The sequence below is a fragment of the Hyaena hyaena genome, unplaced genomic scaffold, assembly GCF_003009895.1.
Source record: "Hyaena hyaena isolate Hyena2069 unplaced genomic scaffold, ASM300989v1 scaffold_546, whole genome shotgun sequence".
Lineage (NCBI taxonomy): Eukaryota > Metazoa > Chordata > Mammalia > Carnivora > Hyaenidae > Hyaena > Hyaena hyaena.
The window spans coordinates 664,824-688,161 of NW_024081179.1; the positions used below are offsets into that span (position 1 = coordinate 664,824).

The 23,338-nt window shown below is 51.4% G+C and overlaps 1 protein-coding gene across 1 annotated transcript in view; it reads left to right on the forward strand.

The window, feature by feature from the left end:
* The window catches only part of TDRD9 (tudor domain containing 9), a 104,912-nt gene that overhangs the window by 76,171 nt on the left and 5,403 nt on the right, over window positions 1-23,338 (forward strand). The window contains exons 24-34 of the mRNA XM_039255783.1: window positions 814-987; window positions 2,604-2,715; window positions 3,602-3,814; window positions 4,102-4,191; window positions 5,265-5,525; window positions 6,400-6,555; window positions 7,606-7,676; window positions 9,123-9,232; window positions 9,732-9,828; window positions 16,643-16,781; window positions 20,012-20,130. Of these exons, the coding sequence (XP_039111714.1) occupies window positions 814-987; window positions 2,604-2,715; window positions 3,602-3,814; window positions 4,102-4,191; window positions 5,265-5,525; window positions 6,400-6,555; window positions 7,606-7,676; window positions 9,123-9,232; window positions 9,732-9,828; window positions 16,643-16,781; window positions 20,012-20,130 (1,542 nt within the window). The remainder of the gene's footprint in view (window positions 1-813; window positions 988-2,603; window positions 2,716-3,601; window positions 3,815-4,101; window positions 4,192-5,264; window positions 5,526-6,399; window positions 6,556-7,605; window positions 7,677-9,122; window positions 9,233-9,731; window positions 9,829-16,642; window positions 16,782-20,011; window positions 20,131-23,338) is intronic.

Consider the following 23,338-nt stretch of genomic DNA (forward strand, 5'->3'; position numbering starts at 1 on the left):
AAGGGTGGTGGGAGAGCGTGAGCGAGTTGGGCACGGCCAGTGCGCGTGCTCAGCAGTGAGTCCACTGGGAGGAGGGCGGAGGAGAGCCGGTGCTCCCGGGGCAGCCGCACAGTGAACGGGCCGGCGGAGGTAGGGGCGGACTCTCGTGCCTGCACTTGGACTTCCGCGTTCCCGTGACTGTCCTTGGAGGGGTCATGGGTCTGTTTGGTGAGGAGGACGTTTTGGCCCGGGCCGTTCTTGTACAGGCAGACGTGCACTTGAAGCTTTTTATCCCAGGAATGCCCAGCAGACGCCCTTAGCGCACGCTCGGTTCTCCTCTCCCAGAGATGGGGGTGGTGGCGGCGAGAGGGGTGTCCGTGAGCTTGCCCCGTGGGGGTAAGCCCCACGCAGCTTGTGGAGGGGAGTCCAGAGGTCCCTGACCTCTCCTTGATTTCCTGTCCTCTGTGTTTAGTTCACGGTAGAACAGAAACCCCCCGGGGCTCACAGAGCTGCCATTCTGTGTTCCTTGCGAGGGTCAAGATTTCTTAGGGGAAGGTCTCGTTCGCACTTGGTGTGTATCCTGCGTTATGGGGCGGGATTCATAAGGGGGTGCTCAGTTTTACTTAGATGACAGGTCCCTGTGATTTCTGTTTCTCCTAAGTGAATAGTTTCATTTAAGGAAACACTTCTTGATTAATTGTAGAATGAAGGGTTTCTGGTGTTCTGAGGAGAGGCGCATTAAACTCCATCTGATCTTGAGAGAAATTAATATTCACTCAGTTCTCTTGTTCAGGTTCCTGAGAAACTAACTTTTTCTTTACGTTTGTGGAGCAGAGCCTTTGTGGAGTTCTCACGTAACCCAACAGAGAGGTTTAAAACCCTCCCTGCGGTGTACATGGCGATCAAGATGTCTCAGCTGAAGGTCGCCCTGGAGCTGAGTGTCCACTCAGCGGAGGAGATTGAGGGCAAGGTGCAAGGAGGGCCCGTCTCCAAGCTCAGGAACACAAGGTATTTTCAGAAGGCAAGCGGCCAACCCCGTCTGCTTGCTGTCACAGTTTCAAATACTGTTGTGGTGGTTGTTTTTAAGGTGTATTTATTCCGAGACAGACAGGGCGTGTGGGTGGAGGAGGGGCAGAGCGAGAGAGGAAGAATCCCCATCAGTCCGCGTGCTGTCGGCACAGAGCCCCATACGGGGCTTGATCTCCCAAACTGTGAGATTGTGACCTGAGCCGAAGTCAAGAGTTGGACACTTACCTGACTGAGCCCCCACGGCGCCCCTCATTTTCTCTTTTTAAGCAAAGTGGAGAATTGTTTGTTCTCAGCAGAGTGGACGGCGGGACAGGGTGGAGATGGTTGGGAGCGCCCAGGTGCTGGCCGCACAAGCCCCCCTTCCTCGCTGCCGGGGCTCTCCCTCCAGCCTGGCCTGGTGCAGGAAGGCAGAGCTGCCTGCGTGGTGGCCCCAAGTGGTGGCACTCTCCACCTGGCAGCTGGGGTTGGGTGTGTGGATTTTATTCTCTTGGACCAAATTAAATCACCCTTCAGGATGTAGTAGGTTCCTTTGCTTTGGGTCACACTCTCCCAGTACTATGTGGAGAAATTCTCAGTCATCGTTTACAAAAAAATTTTTTTAATGTTTGTTTTTGAGCAAGAAAGAGACAGAGCATGAGTGGAAGAGGGGCAGAGAGAGGGAGACACAGAATCCGAAACAGGCTCCAGGCCCTGAGCTCTCAGCACAGAGCCTGATGCGGGGCTCGAACCCACGAACTGTGAGATCATGACCTGAGCCGAAGTCAGACACTTAACCGACTGAGCCCCCCAGGCGCCGTCAGTCATCATTTCTTATTTGTGATCTGTTTAATTCTGTGAGGACCTTGACAAGAATTTGGGGAATTGGTGAAGGACGTCCCACTGAGTCTTAACCTCATGTGGAGGCTTTGGTTCTGAGACTCTGGGGGTACAGGGCAGTCCGTCTGCAGCACTGTGGGGGACGTGCTCTGCGGGAGCTTTGCCTGAGCCTCTGAATAAACGGGTCTGAAAGTTGGGGAGAGGGTCTCATAATTCTTCCACTTCATTTTAGAATGGAAGTATTAGGAAAGGAAAATTGTATTTTTATCACATTTGTATTTCGTGTCCTCAGACTCAGCATTTGCTGTCTTACTGTTTTAAGAGGTGAACAATGTCTCCTTGGTTTATTAGAAAATCATGTATGTGTTTCTGACATTGAACTGGCCATGGATTCTGCTACATTAGGAAAAGTCAAAGTCACTCACTTCTGAAACCAGAAGTTAGGAAACATTGCTGGTCTTACATTTAGAATTTGTACCCTTCAGAGTAGATCTGTGAGAGTCTTGACTTTGAGAATCTTTCCCCAGGGCAGTGTCTAACTCCTGGGTGCATCTGCCCCCACGGCAGCTCAGGAAGCCATCATAGACTCAGATTTGTGATGAAATCAAATTTGTCATCTGCTGAGCTTAGGAGATGTTTTTCTCTTGCATGAAAATGTTTTTTCTTATATAAGTAATGGAATACTTTGGGCAGTGACTTCACATAGGTAAATACGTTTTCTTTGTAATACATGACCTTTATTGTCTTTTCTTTCTCTTCTTTTTAATCACGTTACATAGGGTGAATGTGGACTTCCAGAAGCAGACAGTCGATCCTATGCAAGTCTCATTTACGACATTAGACAGATCCCAGACGATTATGGATCTCCTCTTAACAATTGATGTCACAGAGGTGAGATGGCGTGGCTGAATCATTAGAGCTTTTCTGTCGTCTTAACCTAGGATTGTTGTGCTATAGACAGGAAATAGTGCATGCACATGTACACACACACGCACACACATGCACACACACACACACACACACAGCCTGTCACCTTAGTGGTCTAGTAAATGTGGGTGGGCTTGCATTTCAGTACTTGTTAAATGGAAATGGAGCTATAACAGAAAATGAAACACAAATATTCATTCTAGAATCAAAGTCTCTTTTAAAATGTTAGGTACATTTAAAATGCTACTCTCTGTCTCTTAGAAATGACTAAATGTTTAAAAAAATGTTAAAAAGACAGGGGGACACCTGGGTGGCTCAGTCGGTTGAGCGTCTGACTTCGGCTCAGGTCATGATCTCGCGGTTCGTGAGTTCAAGCCCTGCGTCGAGTTCTGTGCTGACAGCTCAGAACCTGGAGCTGCTTCAGATTCTATGTCTCCCACTCTCTCTGCCTCTCCCCTGCTCATGCTCTGTCTCTCAAAAATGAGTAAACATTTAAAAAAATGTTTAAAATGCTAAAACATTAATTTTGACAATGTGACACCTGGAAATGTTGACTGGCATAGTGATGTATGCCTGTGTGATTCACTTTATGTCCACAAAACTGGCATCAGCACCATTATTCTCTAAGGTGTGGTTTTTACTACTTTTTCAATTTAAAGTTTATATATTTTGAGAGAGAGAGAGAGAGAGAGAAAGAGAGAGAGTCAGTCTCAGGCAGCCTCTAATTAAAAGCCCGTAGAATCACTCAGGTCCCAGTATTGTGCGTCTGCCCTGCCGTGTGGGCTTGTGATCAGCTTCTTGTAGAAATCACTTCTGGATTTCACCTCCGCTTCGTTTCCTTCTGTTTTAGGTGGTTGAGGTGGGACACTTTTGGGGATACAGGATCGATGAAAAAAACTCCAAGATCCTGAAAAAGCTTACTGCTGAAATAAACCGACTGAAGTTGGTTCCCTTGCCCATCCACCCACACCCAGACCTGGTCTGCCTCGCTCCTTTCGCCGAGTTCGATAAAGAAAGCTACTTCAGAGCTCAAATCCTGTATGTTTCCGGGAATTCTGCTGAGGTAGGTTTTTCCATAACTAATCACTCAGAGGAAAATGAGACAAACTTGTAGCAGCTTATAGAAATCTTGTCTAATTGTAAGTGGAAATTAACTATAAAATCATTTCACTTAGAAAAGTAGCCTCGTAACAGAGTTACTCCCCTCAGTGCTGTGTGGATTGAAGCTCGGGTTACAGGACTCCTACAATTACAGAGCTTGGGGATATGGCTGCATGGCCGCTGGCCGGGTGGCACGTGGTGCGTGGCCCTATTGAAGTGTGTCCTGTCCCCTCCTGTCCCTTCCTCCAGGTATTCTTTGTAGACTACGGCAACAGGTCTCACGTGGATCTGGACCTTCTAATGGAGATTCCCCATCAGCTGCTGGAACTCCCATTTCAGGTAAGGCGGTGAAGGCCCTGCGGCCCACGTGCGGGAGCCGGGCCAGGCCTTCCCCCACGGCCGGCCGGGCCCCGGGGTGGGGGGGACTCGCTTCGTCACACTAGCCAAACTCGGTGTCTGCCGTTCTCCAGAAGCATAATGCCGCAGATCCCTGTGCCAGTGCCGTTTGTGGGGTGAGGTAAAGTGCAGGGGCTTCGTGCCTAGCAGGGAACGGGCCGGTTCGTTGAGTCGTGTCCGAATACTGTTTCTGAGGGGTCTGGTCATGTCACGAAGAGCCGGACCTTGCGGGGGCTGCAGACACGCCGCACACTTTCTGTCCGCACGGAGACCGTCCAAGAGGTGTTCCCAACTGGGAGCTTCTGTCCGGCTGAAAAGAGCCCCAGATATCTTTACCTGTGAAATTCCCACTTGCCCCCAAATTATTTTTTTTTTAAACATACAATTATTTACTTATTTTTGTTGAAGTGCAGTTGACACAAGATACGGCCTTTTCTCAGGAGCATGGCATAGAGGCTCCACGACTCTGTGGCTTGTGCCCCCCCCCCCCCGCACCCCCACAGGCATAGCTGCACCTGTCACCATGCTGCTGTGTCCCTTGTGCTTCACCTTGTATTCCCGTGACTTAACTGCGGCACCGGAAGCCTGCACTTCCTGCGCCACTTCCTGCCCTTTGCCCTCCCCTGTCCCCTGCCCTCTGAGGCCACCACTGTGGTGTTTGTATTTATGGGTCTGTCTCTGCTGCTTGTCTGTTTGTTCTGTTTCTGAGAACCCACACGTACGGGAATTCCTGGCACGCCTCTTTCCCTGACTGGCTTCACCTAGCGTGATGCCCCCTAGCTCCACCCCCGTTGTCGCCAGCAGCAAGATCCCCTTCGGTTTTTTAGGTCCGACTCGTATTCCATCCACACACACCACGTTATCCTTCTCCATCCGTCTGTCAGGGGACCGCAGTTGTGTCGAGTGGGGTTGTGATGACATTGGGGAGGATCCGTGTTCGGGGCGCTTTGCAGCAGTGTCGGGTGAGCGTTCCCCTCGTTTATGAAACCGCTCCAGCCGCGCTCTTCTGTCCCCAGGCGTTGGAATTTAAGATCTGCAAGATGCGCCCGTCCGCCACGTCCCTCGTGTGCGGCGAGCGCTGGAGCGCCGAGGCCGGCCGCCGCTTTGCCTCCCTGGTGAACGGCTGCGCCCTCCTCGTGAGGGTCTTCTCCGTGGTGCACGGGGTCCTGCACGTGGACGTGTACCGCTGCGCGGGGGCCCCGGCCGCCATCAGCGTGAGAGACATCCTCATCCAGGAGGGCCACGCCGAGCTCGCCGAGGAGCCCTATGAGTCCAGAGTATGTACCTCCGTCCTCGTTGGAGCACATGTGGCCGTGTGTGTGTGTGTGTGTGTGTGTGTGAGAGATAGAGGGAGGGAGGGGGGAGAGGTGGGGGCCCTATTTTCCTCTCCCAGGATGCCGAGGGATGGACAGTTAGACAGCGCGCTTGGTACTGTTCTAAATGCGTTCTAGGTTTCTTCGACTCTAACTTACGGTGGCTGGGTGTCATTTTTGTTGGTTTCCTATGAAGCTATTTTTTTCTTCTTGGAATGAAAATTAGGTGTAAAATGGTTCTCCGTTTGGGGGGTCATTTTTTCTGTTATGGATTTGAAAATTTAGCTCCCTAATGAAAGTTATTAATGGACTGTATATTTCAAGTACTTCAAATATATCAAAATGATTTTCACCTGTTTCTTTAAAACCTGTTTTGAAGCTGTTTTTCTTGGTCTGAAGGCTTCAGAGACGCCACATGAGAATCTAGCATCAAGGCGCCTGCTGAGGACATGGGTTGGGACCCGGGAGAGCGGGCCGTGGGAGGACGGCGGCCCAGGCCTGGCCGGGGACCCCTCGGGGGCTGCTGGCATGTCCCCTGTGTGCAGCGGACATTGTGTGTGTGTGGAAAGTTCTCTTAAGAACCGTTTCTCAATCTCTGATTTTCTCATGGCTGAAAGGTAGTGAAGGCTGGTGAAATTATTGAGCCTTAAACGATCCTGTCTTCTTTCTTTTGTTTGAATTTTAAAACGTATTTACTTGGGGAAATTTTCTCCTGACCTTAATGGCCTAGTAGTTGGCTGAGATTATAAGGTCCTGCCTAGGAAGTACTTTGATTAGTTTGGAATCAAGTGCTTTCAATACAGTTTACAGCGAAATGCACTTTCCTTCCTCTCGTCAGCAAAGCCACGAGGCTCTCAAGGGTCTCCTCTCCAAGCCCGTGGAAACCGTAGCTGACGCATCCGTGTCGTCACCTGTGAAAGATGAAGAGAAGTACCTGATACAGATTTTGTTGGAGAGCTTTTCTTCTAATAAACTGGGCACCCCCCACTGCAAGGTAATTTGTGGGAGTCGTTTTAAAACACAGCTTGAGGGGCGCCTGGGGGGCTCAGTTGGTCAAGCATCCGACTTCGGCTCAGGTCATGATCTCGCGGTTCGTGGGTTCGAGCCCCGCATTGGGCTCTGTGCTGACAGCTCAGAGCCTGGAGCTGCTTCAGATTCTGTTTCTCCCTCTCTCTCTGCCCCTCCCCTGCTCGTTCTCTGTCTCTGTCAAAATAAAATAAAGACAAAATTTTTTTAAAATAAAAAATAAAACACAGCTTGAAAACCGAGAATAACTTTACATTTATGTGCTGAGTCATAAGCCAGGAGTCATGATGGGTTTTCTGGCCTGGTTCTCCATGTGGGTCCGTTTTCTGCAGCGGAGCCTGTTAGCGAGGGAAGGGCCGGGGCCTAGTGCGAAGACGTGCCGGTCTGGTTCTTCTGTTTAAACCAGCCTTTCCTAAGGCATCTGGGCCTGTTTGACCAGGGGAGGAAGTGGCGTGTGGGCTGTGGAGAAGCAGGCCCCCCACGGGGGCACCTGCCTGGTGGGAGAAGCACCTGCTGCTCGTACCCCCTACCCCGCACCCGGGCCGTGTGCCCTCGGCGCCCCTACTCAGGGTGGCCTGGTGCAGTGAGAGAAGACTGTCACTTGGGTGTTCGGCAGCATTTCCTTATTTTGGCCAGTGTCTCTGTCAAGGAACGTCAAGGAGAGAGTCCTCGTGTCCCTGGAAGAGCCGTGACGCACCTGTCACCACTGAATCTTGAAGGTGTTATACCTGAGGTGCAGCGTATTTCTTTGTTAACACATGAGCAGACTTCTGGATTTTTAAAACGTGTATACATGTATTTTTAATTTTTTAAATGTTTATTTTGAGAGCGCGTCAGGCTCCGCACATCAGCACAGAGCCCGATGTGGGGCTCAGTCTCACAGTGAATCTCACGATCATGACCTGAGCCGAAATCTAGAATTGGATGGACACCCCGCTGAGCTGCCCGGGTGCCCCTAAAATGCGTGTTAAATGGTAACTTGCTTACTGGTCACGCTCTGCATGTTTTGTACACACAGGCAATGCTTCACGGGCCTTTTAACCCTTATGAACTGAAGTGTCATAGTTTGACCAGAATATCCAAGTTCAGGTATGATTGGCTTAGGTTCCCCACAGGTTTCTTTTCCTCTGCTCCCCTGTTCCCAGTGCTCTCTAGAAACTGATCTTTATGTCTAAACTGTTGGGACGTTCCCTTTTCCAGCTCCTTCTCCTTTCTCTCCTATCTCCGCAGCTGAGGTGCTCTTTGTCTCTTACATGAAAGCCGTGCTGTGTAAAACACGTTTGAGCACCTTCCAACAAAGTCTTCATTTCTTTCTGTCACTGTTACTCATTCAGCAACCCTATGAATGCCCACCGCGTTCTGGGAACTGTTTAAGGCTTGAGGGGAACAGTAGTGAACAAAATGCACTCGGTGTGGTCCCAGAATCGTGGGTCTGGGAGGCGCAGCGTTCAAGGGAAGACGGGTCCTCCTAGGATGGGCTCGTGAGGCTCTTCAACATCACGAAAGCGTCTCGGAGGGGCCCCTGGCCACACTCAGAAGGCCGCAGCGGTTTCCAGAGACACCTGTGCCAGGGGGAGCGCAGGGGGCGCTGAGGAGCAGCGAGGGGGCGGTGAGGGCCAGCTGGAGCCACGGGCGGGCTGCGCTTTGACTCTGCACTTCCCAACAAGCCTGGGAGGTTGGAGAGTGGGCCGAAGCAGGGGCGCTACAGAGCTGTGGTCAGCGAGGGCGAGCTCTAGAAGCAAGGTGTAGACGTCCGAAGCCAGTTGGAAAGCCTTATCGTGCTTTTTAAACAGTCACTTGGCTACGGGGTAAGCTGATGGCCAGATGCCCAGAATGGGCACCTCCTAGAGCCTGCGAGGGGTGCAGAGCTCAGGCCCCACCCGGCCCCCGGCCCAGAGCCTGCGTTTTTCTGAGATGGGCATGTGAGGTGTGCAGGGCATGGCATGAAGGCTGTCCTGGATTGAGGAGGAGGAGGCACCTCAGGCAGGAGCACACTTCTGAGGCTGCTCACTGCTGTCATCCCGGTGGGGACACCGTGGGCCACGCAAGTCCACGGCAGGAGGTGCGGAAACGGAGCGCTCTGTGAGAGCTGTGGGGGTAGAATAGACAGGCTGGTGTGCGAGTAGAGTCGGGGACGTGGGAAGGGGAAAAGGCTGTCCTTCCTGAACGGCCATGGGGCCTCTTCGGGAAGTGAAGGAGTAGGGGGGAGGGGGGTCAGCCGCTGCCCTGCAGGCTGGGAGCACAGACCCTGGACCCCGGGACAGAGGTAGCCATCTGGGCCTTGTCCGCGTGCGGGAGTTGCTTGAGGCTGAGGTCCCCGAGCCGGAGAGATGAGGGTGGAGAGGCCAAGGCCCCAGGAGAGATGAGGACGGGAGCCTGCGGACCCGGCAGAAAAGAGGAGGCACAAAGGAACGCTGGACGTTGAGCAGCGTGGCGCTTGCGTGCTTGACGTGACTGTTGTGCCGGTTGTGGGATGGACGAGGCACACGGCCTGGTGGAGGGATCAGCCTCATTTTCTGATGATGCCCCTTTCAGGTGTGTATGGATCGAGAAGGAAAGCATCAACTCTGTCATCATCAGCAACGCGCCCGAGGACCTTCATCAGAGGATGCTGGTTGCAGCCTCCCTCTCGGTCAACGCAACCGGTGAGTGAGGGTTGTGACCACCTGCCGCTCACTCTTCTCCCCTCCCCCGCCTCTGCTAATGGGAGCGGCTCATCCCCGGGATTAGCAAACTTCTGTGTCTGTGCGTGTGTTCAGGCTGTTTTCAGAGCGCGCCGCCCGGTGTGACTTAGGGCTTGGAGCATCCCCAGTCCCGTTATATGAGGGCGTGGCTGTTGGCTTCTTGATGGAGCATTCCTTCCGCCACGCTCGTCCCCAGAGTAGAATAGCTCAGGCCCTCGGCCCTGGGACAGCCGATAGCCCAGTGAGAAGGGAGAGGAGAGGAGAGCAAGCCAACAGGAGTCCCCGGCGGGACAGAGGTTGCAGCCTCCTGATGAGGCGTCCGCCCTGAGGTCTCATGGGACCAGCTCCGCAGAGGGGGCTACACGGGACGAGGAGTGTGCCGGGGGGGTGGGGGGGTTTGGCGCTGCAGCCTGCAGAGCGAGCCGCATGCCTGATGCCGCCTTTATTGCCCGTCCCCCAGGGTCCACCATGCTGCTGAGAGAGACGTCTCTGATGCCGCACATCCCCGGCCTCCCGGCCCTCCTCAGCGCGCTGTTCGCACCCGTGATGGAGCTCAGGTGCGGGGCTTCGTCCCTGCTGTCCAGGCTTTGTGGGGGGGGGGGGGGGACCGGGTGGGCGTAGCACGCGCGCCTGCGTCCCCTTGGCCCCCTGCACTCCTGCCCTGGAGAGGAAATGCAGGACCCCAGCCACACTGCATATGCCGCCTGTCGTCCCTGCGCTTCAGTGTGATAGAAACGGGTCACCGCAGGGACACGCCAGCGCTTGGGAGGTTTCAGAAAGAGGCTGAGAGAGCTGGGCGTCCTGCGGGGCCTTGAGTGGGTGAGTGGCGGGGAAGGGGGAGGAGGAGCTGGGATGGGCTTGGGACACATCACGGGGCTGGAGTGCGACTCCGCTGGACGCCTTGTCCCCCCCGCACCCCGCACTGGTGACCATGGGGGAGAAGGCACACTGCCCTGCTGAGTGTAGCTCTTTTTGGTGCCGAGATCAAACGGGGATTTCTCCTGGAGGCTCCGCAGAGAGGACCCCGTGGGCGGGCGGGGCCTCGGAGCAGCCTTGTGGGGACAGCCGCAGGCCGTTTTCATTTCACTGTAGGGCGTGCGGGGAGTGTGTTGCCCGGGAAGCCCTTGTGGGCTTCTGAGCGTGGCAGCAGCGGTGGGGAAACAGGGTCTGGTCTCGGGAAGGATGCCTGCCCGGCCCCGGGACCACCCTGCCTCCAACCAGCACTCTCCCCGCGCACCTGCTCAGGCTGCCAGCGCGGGTCAGCTGGTGCTTGTTTCAGTGTAGACAATGACTCAGTACGTTCTGTTTTCTCACTGGAAGAATACGTTACTTAGAAAAATCTGGAAAAAGCTGAATGGGCAGAAAGTAACACGATCATTTTTTAATGGTTAGTGTATTTATTTTTGGCGTTCTGTAAGTTTTTTGTTCTTAGGTTTTTGTTGTGCTGCGTCCTTATCCACAGATAAAGCATTTGCATATTATGCCGTCTTTGTAAATACCCATTTTAATAATTGCATCATGTACCAGAATGGGCATAAAATGACTTTTATAAACACTGCCCCACTTTATTCACATATACGTTTGTTCTCGATCTCCTCTTGTCCCCAAAGGATTTAATATGCCTTTAAATGTTGAAATTGAGCTTCTAATTTTGCAGTAATGAGGTGATAAATATTTTGATGAATAGGGCTGTCTTCTGAGCCCTCAAAGGGGAGACAGACCCTTACGAACTGCATTATGTATGGTTCCCTAACAAGGAAGGGCGCCACCGTTGGGGAGGGGAGCAGGGGCACGATTCTGAGCGTGTGGACACTGCACTGTCCTTGCCTCTTTCCCTAGACCATGCTCTTGCTTTGACTTTCCTTTTTTTTAAAAAAATTTTTTTCAACTTTTTAAAAAAAAAATTATTTTTGAGAGAGAGAGAGACAGCGTGAGCCGGGAAGGGTCAGAGAGAGAGGGAGACGCAGAATCAGAAGCAGGCTCGAGGCTCTGAGCTGTCAGCACAGAGCCCGACGTGGGGTTTGAACCCACGAGCCGTGAGATCATGACCTGAGCCCAAGTCAGACGCTCAACTGACTGAGCCGCCCAGGCACCCCTGACTTTCCTTCTAAATGTGATCTTTTGGAGGGTGTGTGTGACACCATGTATTGGTTTCAAATCTCTGAAGCACAAGTGATTATGTTATAGAGACAGTCAAGAAATCAGCAGTGTTTAAAATACCTTCTTTCGGGGCGCCTGGGTGGCTTAGTCGGTTAAGCGTCCGACTTTCGCTTAGGTCATGATCTCGCGGTTCGTGGGTTCGAGCCCCGCGTCGGGCTCTGTGCTGACTGCCAGCTCGGAGCCTGGAGCCTGTTTCAGTCTGTGACTCCCTCTCTCGCTGACCCTCCCCTGTTCACGTTGTCTCTCTCTCTCTCCTAGAAATAAATAAAACATTTAAAAAATAAATAAATAAAATAAAATAAAATACCTTCTTTCTAGGCCAAAAACATGCTTGGGGACCCTGGGTGGCTCAGTCAGTTAAGCGTCTGACTTCGCCTCAGGTCATGATCTCACGGTTTGTGGGTTCAAAGCCCACGGTTCGTGAGTTCGAGCCCCGCGTCGAGTTCTGTGCTGACAGCTCAGAGCCTGGAGCCTGCTTCCGATTCTGTATCTCCCTCTCTCTCTGACCCTCCCCTGCTTGCTCGCTCTCTCTTGCTCTCAAAAATAAATAAAACACTTAAAAAAATTTAAAAGAAAGAACAAAAACACGCTTCAAAGGGGGAGGGTAGGACTCTGCACGTAGCTGATACTTCATACTCATTTTGTTGAGTTTAGCTTAAAGAAGCCAGAATTGGGCACTCTCTGCGACCGCACAGGGAATGCCGGTGGTGCAAACGTGCAGGCTCCGCCGGGCGGGTCCAGGAGGGGCCGGTGGGGCCCGGGCCTTGTTACGGGAGGTCTGCCTTTGCCTAGGTGGGGAGCCTTTTTAAATTTGTTTGAGGAGCTTGGGGGGACGGGGTTCTGACGTGGCCGCACTCGGCCCTTCGCCCGGGCACCCGGCTCCAGCAGCCGTGGGTGCAGAGCGGCTGCTGTCTGTACACACAGCCCGCTGCTTCTGAGTCCGCGCCGTCCCATCGACACTGACAGCGACTGGGGGCCACAAGGAAGGTTTGCCACCTCCAGCGTACCGTCTGCAGTGGCGGGAGGTGAGGGAGGAAATGGTCCCTCACACAGGGCCAGGAGGGGAGAGAAGGGAGGGCGGTGGTCCCCTCCCCTGCTCCTGGCGGCCGCTGACCAGCTGCAGCGCAGGGCCCTTCTGTGAGCCCGGTGCCTGGGCCCTGGCGGCTCTGCCCACGTAGAGGGGCCCTGCTCTCCTGTCACCTTTGCCTCCGGCCGCCCTTCCACATATCGGCCCTTCGAGCCCCTGCCCGGGGCGGCTTCGCCTTGCCTGCCACCCTCCTCCAGGTGCTTCCTGGTGCGGAACCTGCTGGAGCGTTGTCTCCTGTGTGAGGGGCAGCAAAGGCCTAGGAGCGGGTTCCGCTGGCGTCGCCCTCGCCTCCCGCTGGGGCCTGTGGCAGCGGGGCAGGGGTGGTGGGGAGCGCTCCGCGGGTGCCTCGGGGCGGTGCTCCAGCCTTGGAAACAAGGAGGAGAAATCTCCCAAAGTGATGGACAGCCCCACCCGGCAAACCTGTTCCCGATTAATGGGAGTGGATTAAAAGGGAACTTTCACTTTGTTACTGTGTGTTCCATCGACTCTGGCCGTATGACACACGATCCTCATCTGCCCTTTGGTTGCAAGGGGGTGGTGTTCAGCCGGCCCGCCAGAGACCACTCCGCGACGCCTGGCTCTGCAGCCGGGCCCCCACGGCTGAGGGCGGAAATCCCGCCTCGGCCCTCCGCTCCCAGGGCTGGTGGCCCAAGGCCTCAGCTTCTGCTCACCCGGGCCTCTGCATGTGGTGTCCGCAAGGGCTCGTCCGAGGCCCCCTCAGGGCGTGGTGGCCGGGTGCTGCCGGCCAGCATCCTGACACAGAGCGGGCTGGAATCCCCTTTGATGACCAGCCTCCTGAGTGTTCCGTGGTGAGATTTGCCACGGCCGCCGTCCACTCGGACCCGAGGCATGGGATCACAGGCCCTGTTTCTTACCGGGAAGTGTCCACTTTCCACTGAGAAAATAGCACGTAGGATGAGCACTCCTGACCTCCCCGTGCATGCAGCGTGCCACCTTCTGTACACCGACCTGTCGTCTGAACTGTTCAGTGCCATTGTGGACCGTTTTTGTAACGTAGAACATCTTGATCTAACTCTGTTTTTAAAAAGCTGTAGAAAATTTGAGAATACAGTCAGGTGCCTTTGAGTATTGGAAGCATGAAGTGACGGGAATGTGTGGTGGGAGGGGGCCGCTGGCGGGGCTGGCGGGAAGGCCATGGCGCCAGCTGGACCTGGGCTCGCAGGCTGGCCGGCCACCTGCTGCCTGCCCCCAGGCGGGGCCTGGCGTGTCCCCAACTGTCAAGAGGGGCTGTGGTGAGCTCACAGGCACGGCACCTGGAGGCGGAGGCTGCCGTGAGGGGCGTCTGTCCTGCCCTGGGCGCTCCCAGCAGCATCGCGGGCAAGTGGAAGGGCCACAAGGCCCTTCCCCGGGGAGCAGCCTTAGCAGGATTTGGAAATGTCAGTAGACTTTGAACAAACACAGTTGTCTCTTGAACAACACGGCCTGCCATTGGCTGGAAGCTTTACTGATAACCTCGGGGGATGCACACGCTCGGTACGTCCTCTGTGTCGCATACGGTGTTCTGGCAAGCAAGTAAGCTAGAGAAGAGCCATGTTTTGTTCAACAAATCCCCCCAAAATTTCCAGTGTATTCATTGAAAAGAACCCACATATAATTGGAGCTGCTCAGTTGCAACCTATGGTGGCCAAGGGCAACTGTACTTTGCAGACAGACACAGTGCACACTGCCGAATATTTCACAGCTCTTTTACATGGCAGTGTCAGATGGACATTTGACTTCCGAGGAACTGTGTTTCCCTCTTTGGCTCACGAAGAGTGTTGTGAAGTGTGAGCTTGTGGAACAGGTTCCTCTTCTGTTGTGTTTATTTCAAACATCCTTGTCCGGAGAAGCTGGCTCTTCCAAGCCCAGCAGGTGTCAGCTTCCAGAAGCGCCAGCTCCTGAGCCTGCGCTGTCTCCCAGCGGGCTGGCTGTGTGGTGCACCCTTGCCGTGTCCATGGGGGGCGCGCTTGCTCGGTTCTGGTCGTGACTTCTGCGATTCTCGGTCTGAGTTTAAATGTGGGTTTTAAAGGAAGTAAAAATCTTCCTGTGGTCCTCATTACTGGGTCTTAGGTTCCTGTAAGTTTTTAGGATCCGAAGAGAATGGAAGCCAGTGCTTTGGTGACCTTTATTGATTTAAGGTGCAGAGAAGATGAGCAGATGCGGTCGGTTCAAGGCAGAATATTTGGGAACTGTCCATGGTGATAAGCATGTGGTACCACGTGTGAGGGACCCACTGGAATGTCACAGCAGTCTTCAGGGAGGTGGGGCTGATGTGGCCTTTACTTAACAGTGGTGAGCAGTCATTAGTCTTACTGTTGGTGACCCAGGGCTATTCTATTTGTTCCCGAAAGGTTTTGTAGAAGTTGAAATAATAGTAAATTATGTTCTATTAAAAATGTGGGGAGCATACTGTTTTTAAAAGAACACCTCAGTGATCGTTTTGTATAGTAAATGCTCAGCACCTGATTTATCGTTCTGAATTCTGGGTCTCTCTTCTTTGATTTCACTTAAAGTGGTATTCTCTTTCATTTTCATTAAAGTGAAAAAGAAGTCTGTGTGTGTGTATGTATATCTTTAGGACCAAGAAGAAAGCTCTTGTTTTTGCTTGGATTATTTTCATCAAAACAAAACCTTATTGATATAAATTAATGGGAAAAGGTATATGTTTGTATCTGTTCATTTTATTTACTTATTTATTTTTATTTTTAAATATTTTTATTTGTTTTCGAGAGAGACACACAAAGCATGAGTGGGGGAGGGGCAGAGAGGGAGGGAGACACAGAATCTGAAGCAGCTCCAGGCTCTGAGCTGTCAGCACAGAGCCCATTGTGGGGCTCAAACCCACGACCTGTGAGATAATGACCTGAGCCGAAGTTGGACGCTTAACCAACTGAGCCCCCAGGCGCCCCAGTATGTGTTCATTTTATATTGTTGAACCTGTTCTGGGCTGTGGTGCTGGCATTTAATCTGATGCCTGGGGTGAACAAAGGAGCCTGCGGGCAGAGGAAAGGTGCTCCCACGAGGAGTCTGACAGGCCGTGGGGAAGCTGGAGCAGCTGGAGCCTGGTACAGGGGTGGAGGGAGAATGTGGTTTGAGATCCCCTGGGGGAGCGAAGCGGAGACTGGGGGCTGCATGGCTCGGAGTAGGCTCTGGTTTCCTCGGATGCCACAGGAGCCCACCCTTCAGCCTGGGTTTGTTTTTGTTACCATGCTGGGAGGAACAAAATAGACTGGCTTTGTTTTGAGCAGCTGCCGCTGTCTGCTGCGTGGGAGCCAGACTGGAAGAAGCAGGGCTGGGTGTGGGGAAGACGGGTCGGAAAGTGATGGCCTGAGTCCAGGTGTGAAGTGACGATGGCTCGGATCAGGCCGGGAGTAGCTGAGATGGAGGGGTCACCAGGTTTAGGGAGATGTTGGACATGGAAGGGACTGGGTGCGGTGCTGGCAGGAGGGGACAGGTTCTGGTTGAGAATGTAACACTGTATCGTGTGTGCGGCTGTTTCAGGAGAGGGAGGTGGGACATACTTGTAGGCTTCTAACTAAGTGCTAGACTTCTTTCACAAGCCATAAATATTCTGTGGAAACCTCACTAATAAGAATTTAACCCAAGGGAAGAATTCGAAGGTAGGGAAGAGCCTGAATGTGATAAAATATTCTTTATGTTCCCTGCCGCAGTGAGAAATAGAAACCCAAATAATGGACTGATAAACAAATTTATTGTCTTATAACTGCATAGCCTCTATCATTTCTTTTTTTTTTTTTTTAAATATTTTTATTTATTTAGAGGAGAGAGAGAGAGAGAGACAGCGTGAGCAGGGGAGGGTCAGAGAGAGAGAGGGAGTCACAGACTGAAACAGGCTCCAGGTTCTGAGCTGGCAGTCAGCACAGAGCCCGACGCGGGGCTTGAACCCACAAACCGTGAGATCATGACCTAAGCGAAAGTCGGACGCTTAACCGACTAAGCCACCCAGGCGCCCCATAGCCTCTATCATTTCTAATATAAATACTGGAAGAGAAAATGCAGAAATATAACTAGCAGAGCGATGATTTTATTGGCCAGTTCCTTTAACATCGAAACAATGGTTTATAATTTCAAAGTATTAACTCTTCTAAAAACTTTTCATTCAGGGTTGATCGGGATGGAAAAAGCTATACTGGAATCCTTTGTGGTCTGGGGTGGAATCCAACCACGGGAGCCCCTATCCTACCAGAGCATGACATTGAGCTAGCATTTGACGTCCAGTTCAACGTGGAGGACATCATAGAGGTGAGACGGATGCGTCAGCACCGCGGGAGGTGTCTGTCTGTCTGTGTCTGTCTCTCAGCTGGTTTGTACCCATTTAACAGTGCGGTGTCTGACACGGACCTGTCAGTACAGACCCGTCTCTGGCCCCAGAGGTGCTCGCTGTCCTAAGCTTAACCTGCCTGTGTTGCTTCCCCGTTCCGTAGCAGGTGGCTTTCCAGTAGAGCCCGCGCTCTCTGAATTTCTCCTGTGGCATCTCTGGGCACAGCAGGCTTTTCTGGACAGTGGGAGCAAACACCAGGCCGGTAGGACTGCTGGCATCTTGGCCACGCCCCCCTCCAAGTCCAGGCTCGCCGCGCGTCCTTGCTGGTCCGCGGTGGGAGGCGAGGGCGTGGAGTCCTGCTCGGCCTCCCCCTCCTGACGAGCGTGAAGGGCCCGCCGAGCGCGTAGCTGTGCAGCCGCCCGTGTGCGCCGGGCCGGGACATGATACATTTGGGGGGGGGGTTAGGAGAGTGAAGCACTTAGAAGCTTAGGGAGCAGCTGACAAAGTAATTTTATGCCTTCTGAATCTGATAATGAAAAATTTGGGCTTATGTTTTACATGCTTGTGTTTTTATAGTTCATTGTTTTAGTGATTCCGTGTTGTTGCATTTTGCAAAGTGAGAAACAGAGCTGGTCATTCACCACAGATAGTTTGAACAGTGCTACTATAACTGACCCCTTTTCCTTCTCAGAAGTTGGACGAACTAGGTGAGGTTGGCGTTAACTGCGGAGAAGGGGGCAGGGAAAGAAGGTGCTAAGATGAGCCGCACCAGGCCGGCCCTCAGCCCAGAGGGCCCTGTGGTTACTGTGGTCAGCATTGCATTGCATTGACTTAACTTTCACCCTAAGCTGTTTTGGGGCTTAAAAATACTCCGTAATAGGCCTAATTGTAAAATGTACAACAATAAAACTTCAAGAAGTAAAAAGAGGAGAAAATCTTGAGGCCTTGGCTTTGATGGGGAGTTTCCGGTGCAGCACCAAAAGTGCAGTCTGTGAGAGAGGAAACGGAGAAGCTGGACTTCGTCAGAATTAAAACTGCTCTGCCAGGGACCTGGCTAAGAGCACAAGGGGACAGGCCGCCGCGAGGAGAAAATGCTTGCGGATGAGCTACGTGACCAAGGACTTTTATCCATGATATGTGAGGAGCTCTGAGACCCAGTAAGTAAAACAGTAAATGAAAACACGGACAACAATAAACAGAACTGCTCAGCGTCCTCTTCACGAGGAAGTGCAAGTAAGACCACAGCAGCTGTTAGAATGGCTGATGACAGTGCTGGCGACCGCGTGCAGCAGCTGGAGCTCTTCACTGCCGGTGCGGATGCAGAGTGGGACTACTGTTTTGGAAGCCAGGATTATTTAAAAGTTTCTTTTTCCATTTATTTATTTATTATTATTTTTTTTAATATATTTTTTTTTATTTCTAGGAGAGAGAGAGAGAGACAGCGTGAGCAGGGGAGGGTCAGAGAGAGAGGGAGTCACAGACTGAAACAGGCTCCAGGCTCTGAGCTGGCAGTCAGCACAGAGCCTGACGCGGTGTTCGAACCCACGAACCGCGAGATCATGACCTAAGCGAACCCACGAACCGCGAGATCATGACCTAAGCTAAAGTCGGACGCTTAACTGACTAAGCCACCCAGGCGCCCCACCATTTATTTATTTTTGAGAGACAGAGGCAGATTACAAGTCGGGGAGGGGCAGGAGACACAGAATCTGAAGCAGACTCCGGGCTCTGAACTGTCAACACAGAGCCCGATGCGGGGCTTGAACTCATGAGCAGTGAGATCATGACCTGAGCCAAAGTCAGACGCTTAAAAGACTGAGCCATCCAGGCGCCCCACTGGTGTCTTAAATGCCTGTTTCCAAGTAGGAGAAGGCAGGACTCAGGCTACTGTTATAAGATCCCATTGATGTGCATTGTAGGGAAGGATAAACCAAAGGGCAGAGCCGATGGTTACCCCAGAGCAGAGGGCTGCCGTCTGGGGTGCTGGGCTGGTGGACGCACGACCCCGTGTGCTTGTCGACCCACTGGCCGCCCCTCATGAAGGAGGGGAGCTAAGGTACACAGTTGAAAAACACACACACACACACACACACACACACACACAGATTTTGGGTAATTGTGTTGAGAAAAAGGAGCTTTGGAAGCCGTTGTTTTGACTGAAAACAGTAAGGCTGCAGCCAGAAAGCTGCTAATAAACACTGTTCTCTCTGTCCGACTGCTTTACTCTGAAGGTGTTTTACACGGTTCAGCTGGGGCTGAACGGCAAGTATGTGGGTGTGTGAGCTAGGTTTCTCCTGGTCAGGAATTCCAGGTGAGCAGGACAGGAAGCCTGGAACAGACCCTGGGGTATGGGATGGGCCAGAAGTTCATCAGTACAAGCATGTGTAACCTTTACATGCGCAGTTGCATGTGTGTGCGGCTCCGTACACATACCTGTACCGCCCAGCCCTGTGACGGCCTAGAGGCTATGACACTCTCAAAGCCATCAGCACCCTGGATGCCCAGACTGGTTTCTGATAGGATTTTCCAGGAAAAGGAAATGAGTCCCTTGGAGAAACGGCTTTCCTGGGCTGGAGCAGGGGAAGTAGAGGGTGAGGCTCGGGCCTTCTTGTAGCGCCGGGAAGTCAAAGTGTGCTGGGAAAACTAGAGGATGGGGCACGTCCAGGGGACGCGGGGCCACTGAAGGAGCTCCCACTGGCCCAAGCTGGCACATCTGAGCAGCAGAATAAATGACGTGGTATTGGATTATAACCCAAGAAGGCAAAATGACTATTTGTGTGTCCATAAGGTTACAAATAAATGATGGAGGAAGCAAATGAGGAAGAAGAGACAGGTCCTCATACAGGAGGATTCCCAGCAGTGTCTGTAGATACCTGCTTCCAGGAAGTGGCACGTCATTGGCCCCAGACCCCATTGTGAGGGCGGACTCGACGCGGTGACGTGCATCCAAGCAAAGAGGAGGGTGTGGGAGGGTGACTAGACGGAAACATGGGGACCCTTCCTACTGATCTTTAGTGTTTTCTTTTGTTACTATTTCTTACGCTACAGTAGTGGTGGTTGATGTTATTTGTGTTGTTTTAATTGTTTGTTCCAGAAACCATATTACAGTAGTCATCAGAGTATGAACTCTGAACACTGATGAAGTATGTAAATGTGGAATGGAATTCAGTTACAGAGCCATGTGAATGTTGCTGTTGCCTTTTATTTACAGATTAATATTCTCAGGGCTGCTATTAATAAGCTGGTGTGTGATGGACCAAATGGATCGGAGTTTCTTGGGCCAGAAAGAGTTGCACAGTTACAGGATAGCGCTCGTCAGAAACTTCTAGGGTAAGTTGTGCACCTTTGAAAAGGTGTTAAATATACAAAGCCGTCCCAGCCATTGGGAGAAAGGCTAACTTTACTTTGCACTCTTTGCTTTTTTAAATCACCGTATTTTCTGTGAACTTTGTACTGAGGCTGAACACACGTAAGGCGCACGGGCCGCCTCAGGGTACTTGCCCAGGAGACCGGCACCCAATCAGAAACAATGCTAGAAAATGTGAAAGGTGCTTCTGAAACCAAAAGACCCCCCCCCCCCAATGTACGTGGGAAGGTGCGAATGTCACCAGGATGCCAGATGCTACTCGCCCTCCACAGGACGCTGCCTCAGGCAAGGAAGGTCCGGTGACTGGTGTCCGTGTCACCTCCTCACAGCCACTGTCAGCAAGAGTGAGCATGTCCTGACCATCAGTCCAGTGATTGTAGCGCATTCGTACAATTGTGCCAGCCTCACCACAGCTCAGTGTCACAGCATGTCTGCTTTCCCTGAAAGTTCACTTGTAAATAGTTTAAAACTGGATTGGGGTGGGGGCAGGGCGCCTGGGCGGCTCAGTCGGTTAAGCGTCCGACTTCAGCTCAGGTCATGATCTCATGGTTTGTGGGTTCATGGTTCATGAGCCTACGTCGGGCTCTGTTCTTACAGCTCCTAGAGCCTGGAGCCTGTTTCAGATTCTGTCTCTTCCTTTCTTTGCCCCTCCCCACTCACGCTCTGTCTCTCTCTCAAAAATAAGTAAACATTAAAATAATTTTTAAAACTGAATTAGGGTAGTGGTTATGCAGCTCTGTAAATTTACTAAAACTGTGGAACTATAGACTTAAAATTGATAAATTCTGTAACATATAAATTATATCTCAGCAAAGCTGTTTTAAAAAATGTAAGTTCTTGCCCATCTGTAAGCACGTCTGTTCTCACCCCCAGCCACCACTGATCTGCGCTTGGTCTCTGAATACCTCATGTACGTGGAATCATGGTTGTTTTCTTTTTAATCTGGCTTCACTTAGCGTAACAGGTTTGCGGTTCACCCGTCATCACATGTTTGTCCCTGTGTGTTGCTGGGTAGTGCTCCGCTGTTGTGCGTGCCACGCTCTGTGGATTCAGCAGTGGGCCAGGAATGTGGATTGTTTCTGGTGCTGGGCTGTGCTGGACTGTGCCACAGCGAAGACTCGTGTGAAGTCTCCGGGTGAGGGTCTCCCAGCTCCCACGCAGCTGTCGAGGAGTGCCGTCGGTGCGTCGTGGGGGGGAGCCATGTTAATTCTTCAAGGCCTGGCCAAACGGTGCTCCACAGTGACACTGTGTCACCTTCCTGCCAGCAGCGCGTGACAGTCCAGTCTCCCCATGTCCTTGCCAGCTCTCGACACTGTCCGGAAACTTTATTGTTGACGTTTGGTGGGAGCTCAATTTCACTTTTTTCCCCCCCTCCTAGTATTTATCTTTTGTTCTGTTTTGTTGGTGTTCACTCTTACGATGATTATTCCTTTACTTTTGGTTACTTTGGATTTAATTTGCTCTTTTTCTAGTTTTACAACCTAGAACCTTTGGTTATTGTTTTGAGACCTTCCTTTTCTGTCACAAGCAATTAATATGTTCCCTCCGTCACTGTTATAGCTGCATCCCGTAGTTTCTGATCTGTTTTCATTTTCATTCTTTTGAAAATACTGTCTCATTTTCTTTGACTAAATGGGTAATTATTTATGAGTGTATTAATTTTCTTTAAGAAAGTTTTTTTTAATGTTTTATTAATTTCTGAGAGCGAGAGAGAGAGAGAGAGCGAGAGAGAGAGGCAGCATGAGCAGGGGAGAGTCAGAGAGAGGGAAACACAGAATCCAAAGCAGGCTCCAGCCTCTGAGCTGTCAGCACAGAGCCCGATGTGGGACACAAAACCACTAACCGGGAGATCATGACCTGAGCCAAAGTTGGATGCTTAACCGACTGAGCCACCCAGGCGCCCCTAAGTATATTAATTTTCAAATATTTGGGGATATTTTCCAACTTTCCTCATGTTGTTATATAATTTATTTCTGTGTGCACAGTATACATTGTTTTTTTTTTTAATATTTTTATTTATTTCTAGGAGAGAGAGAGAGGGACAGCATGAGCAGGGGAGGGTCAGAGAGAGAGGGAGACACAGACTCAGAAACAGGCTCCAGGCTCTGAGCTGGCAGTCAGCACAGAGCTCGACGCAGGGCTTGAACCCACGAACCGCGAGATCATGACCTAAGCAAAAGTCGGTCTCTTAACCGACTAAGCCACCCAGGCGCCCCACAACAGTATACATACTTTGAATGATTTCTGTATTTTAAAATTTATTGAGACTTATTTTATGGCATAGCATAGATATAGTCTTTCTGGTAAGTGTTCCATGCTCACTTGAAAATTTGAGTGTGTACCTGCTCTTGTGGAGTAGAGGCCTTGGTCGGTGTTGGTTAGATCAAACTGGCAGGTCGTGGCAGCCTTCAAGGCTCTATCCTTGCTGATTTTCTTGGTAGTTCTATGAATATTCAAAGTGGGTTATTGAAATTTCTATAATTACTGAATTGTTTCTTCTTTCAAGTCCATCAGCTTTTCTTTTACGTCTTTGGGGCTGTGTTGTTAGATATTGTATACGTGATTGTTGTCTCTTCAGCATGTGCCAGTCCTTTGTCATTCTGAAATCTCTGTCTTTATCTCTAGGAAGAGTTGTTGTCTTAATCTTTTTCTTTTTAAAAACATTTCTTAGAAAACCAAAACGGGAGGTATCACCATCCCAGACTTGAGCCTCTGCTACAAAGCTGTTATCATCAAGACAATATGGTGTTGCCACAAAAACAGGCACATAGACCAATGGAATAGAATTGAGAACTCAGAGCTGGACCCAAAAGTATACAGCCAACTAATCTTTGACAAAGCCGGAAAGAGTATCCAATGGAAAAAACACAGCCTCTTTAACAGATGGTGCTGGGAGAACTGGACAGCAACATGCAGAAGAATGAAACTAGATCATTTTTTCACACCATACACAAAAATAAACTCAAAATGGATAAAGGACCTGAACATGAGACAGGAAACCATCAAAACCCTAGAGGAGAAAGCAGGAAGCAACCTCCTTGACCTCCACCGCAGCAATTTCTTCCTTGACACATCCCCAAAAACAAAAGAATCAAGAGCAAAAACAAACTATTGGGACCTCTTCAAGATTAAAAGCTTCTGCACAGCCAAGGAAACAATCCATAAAAGTAA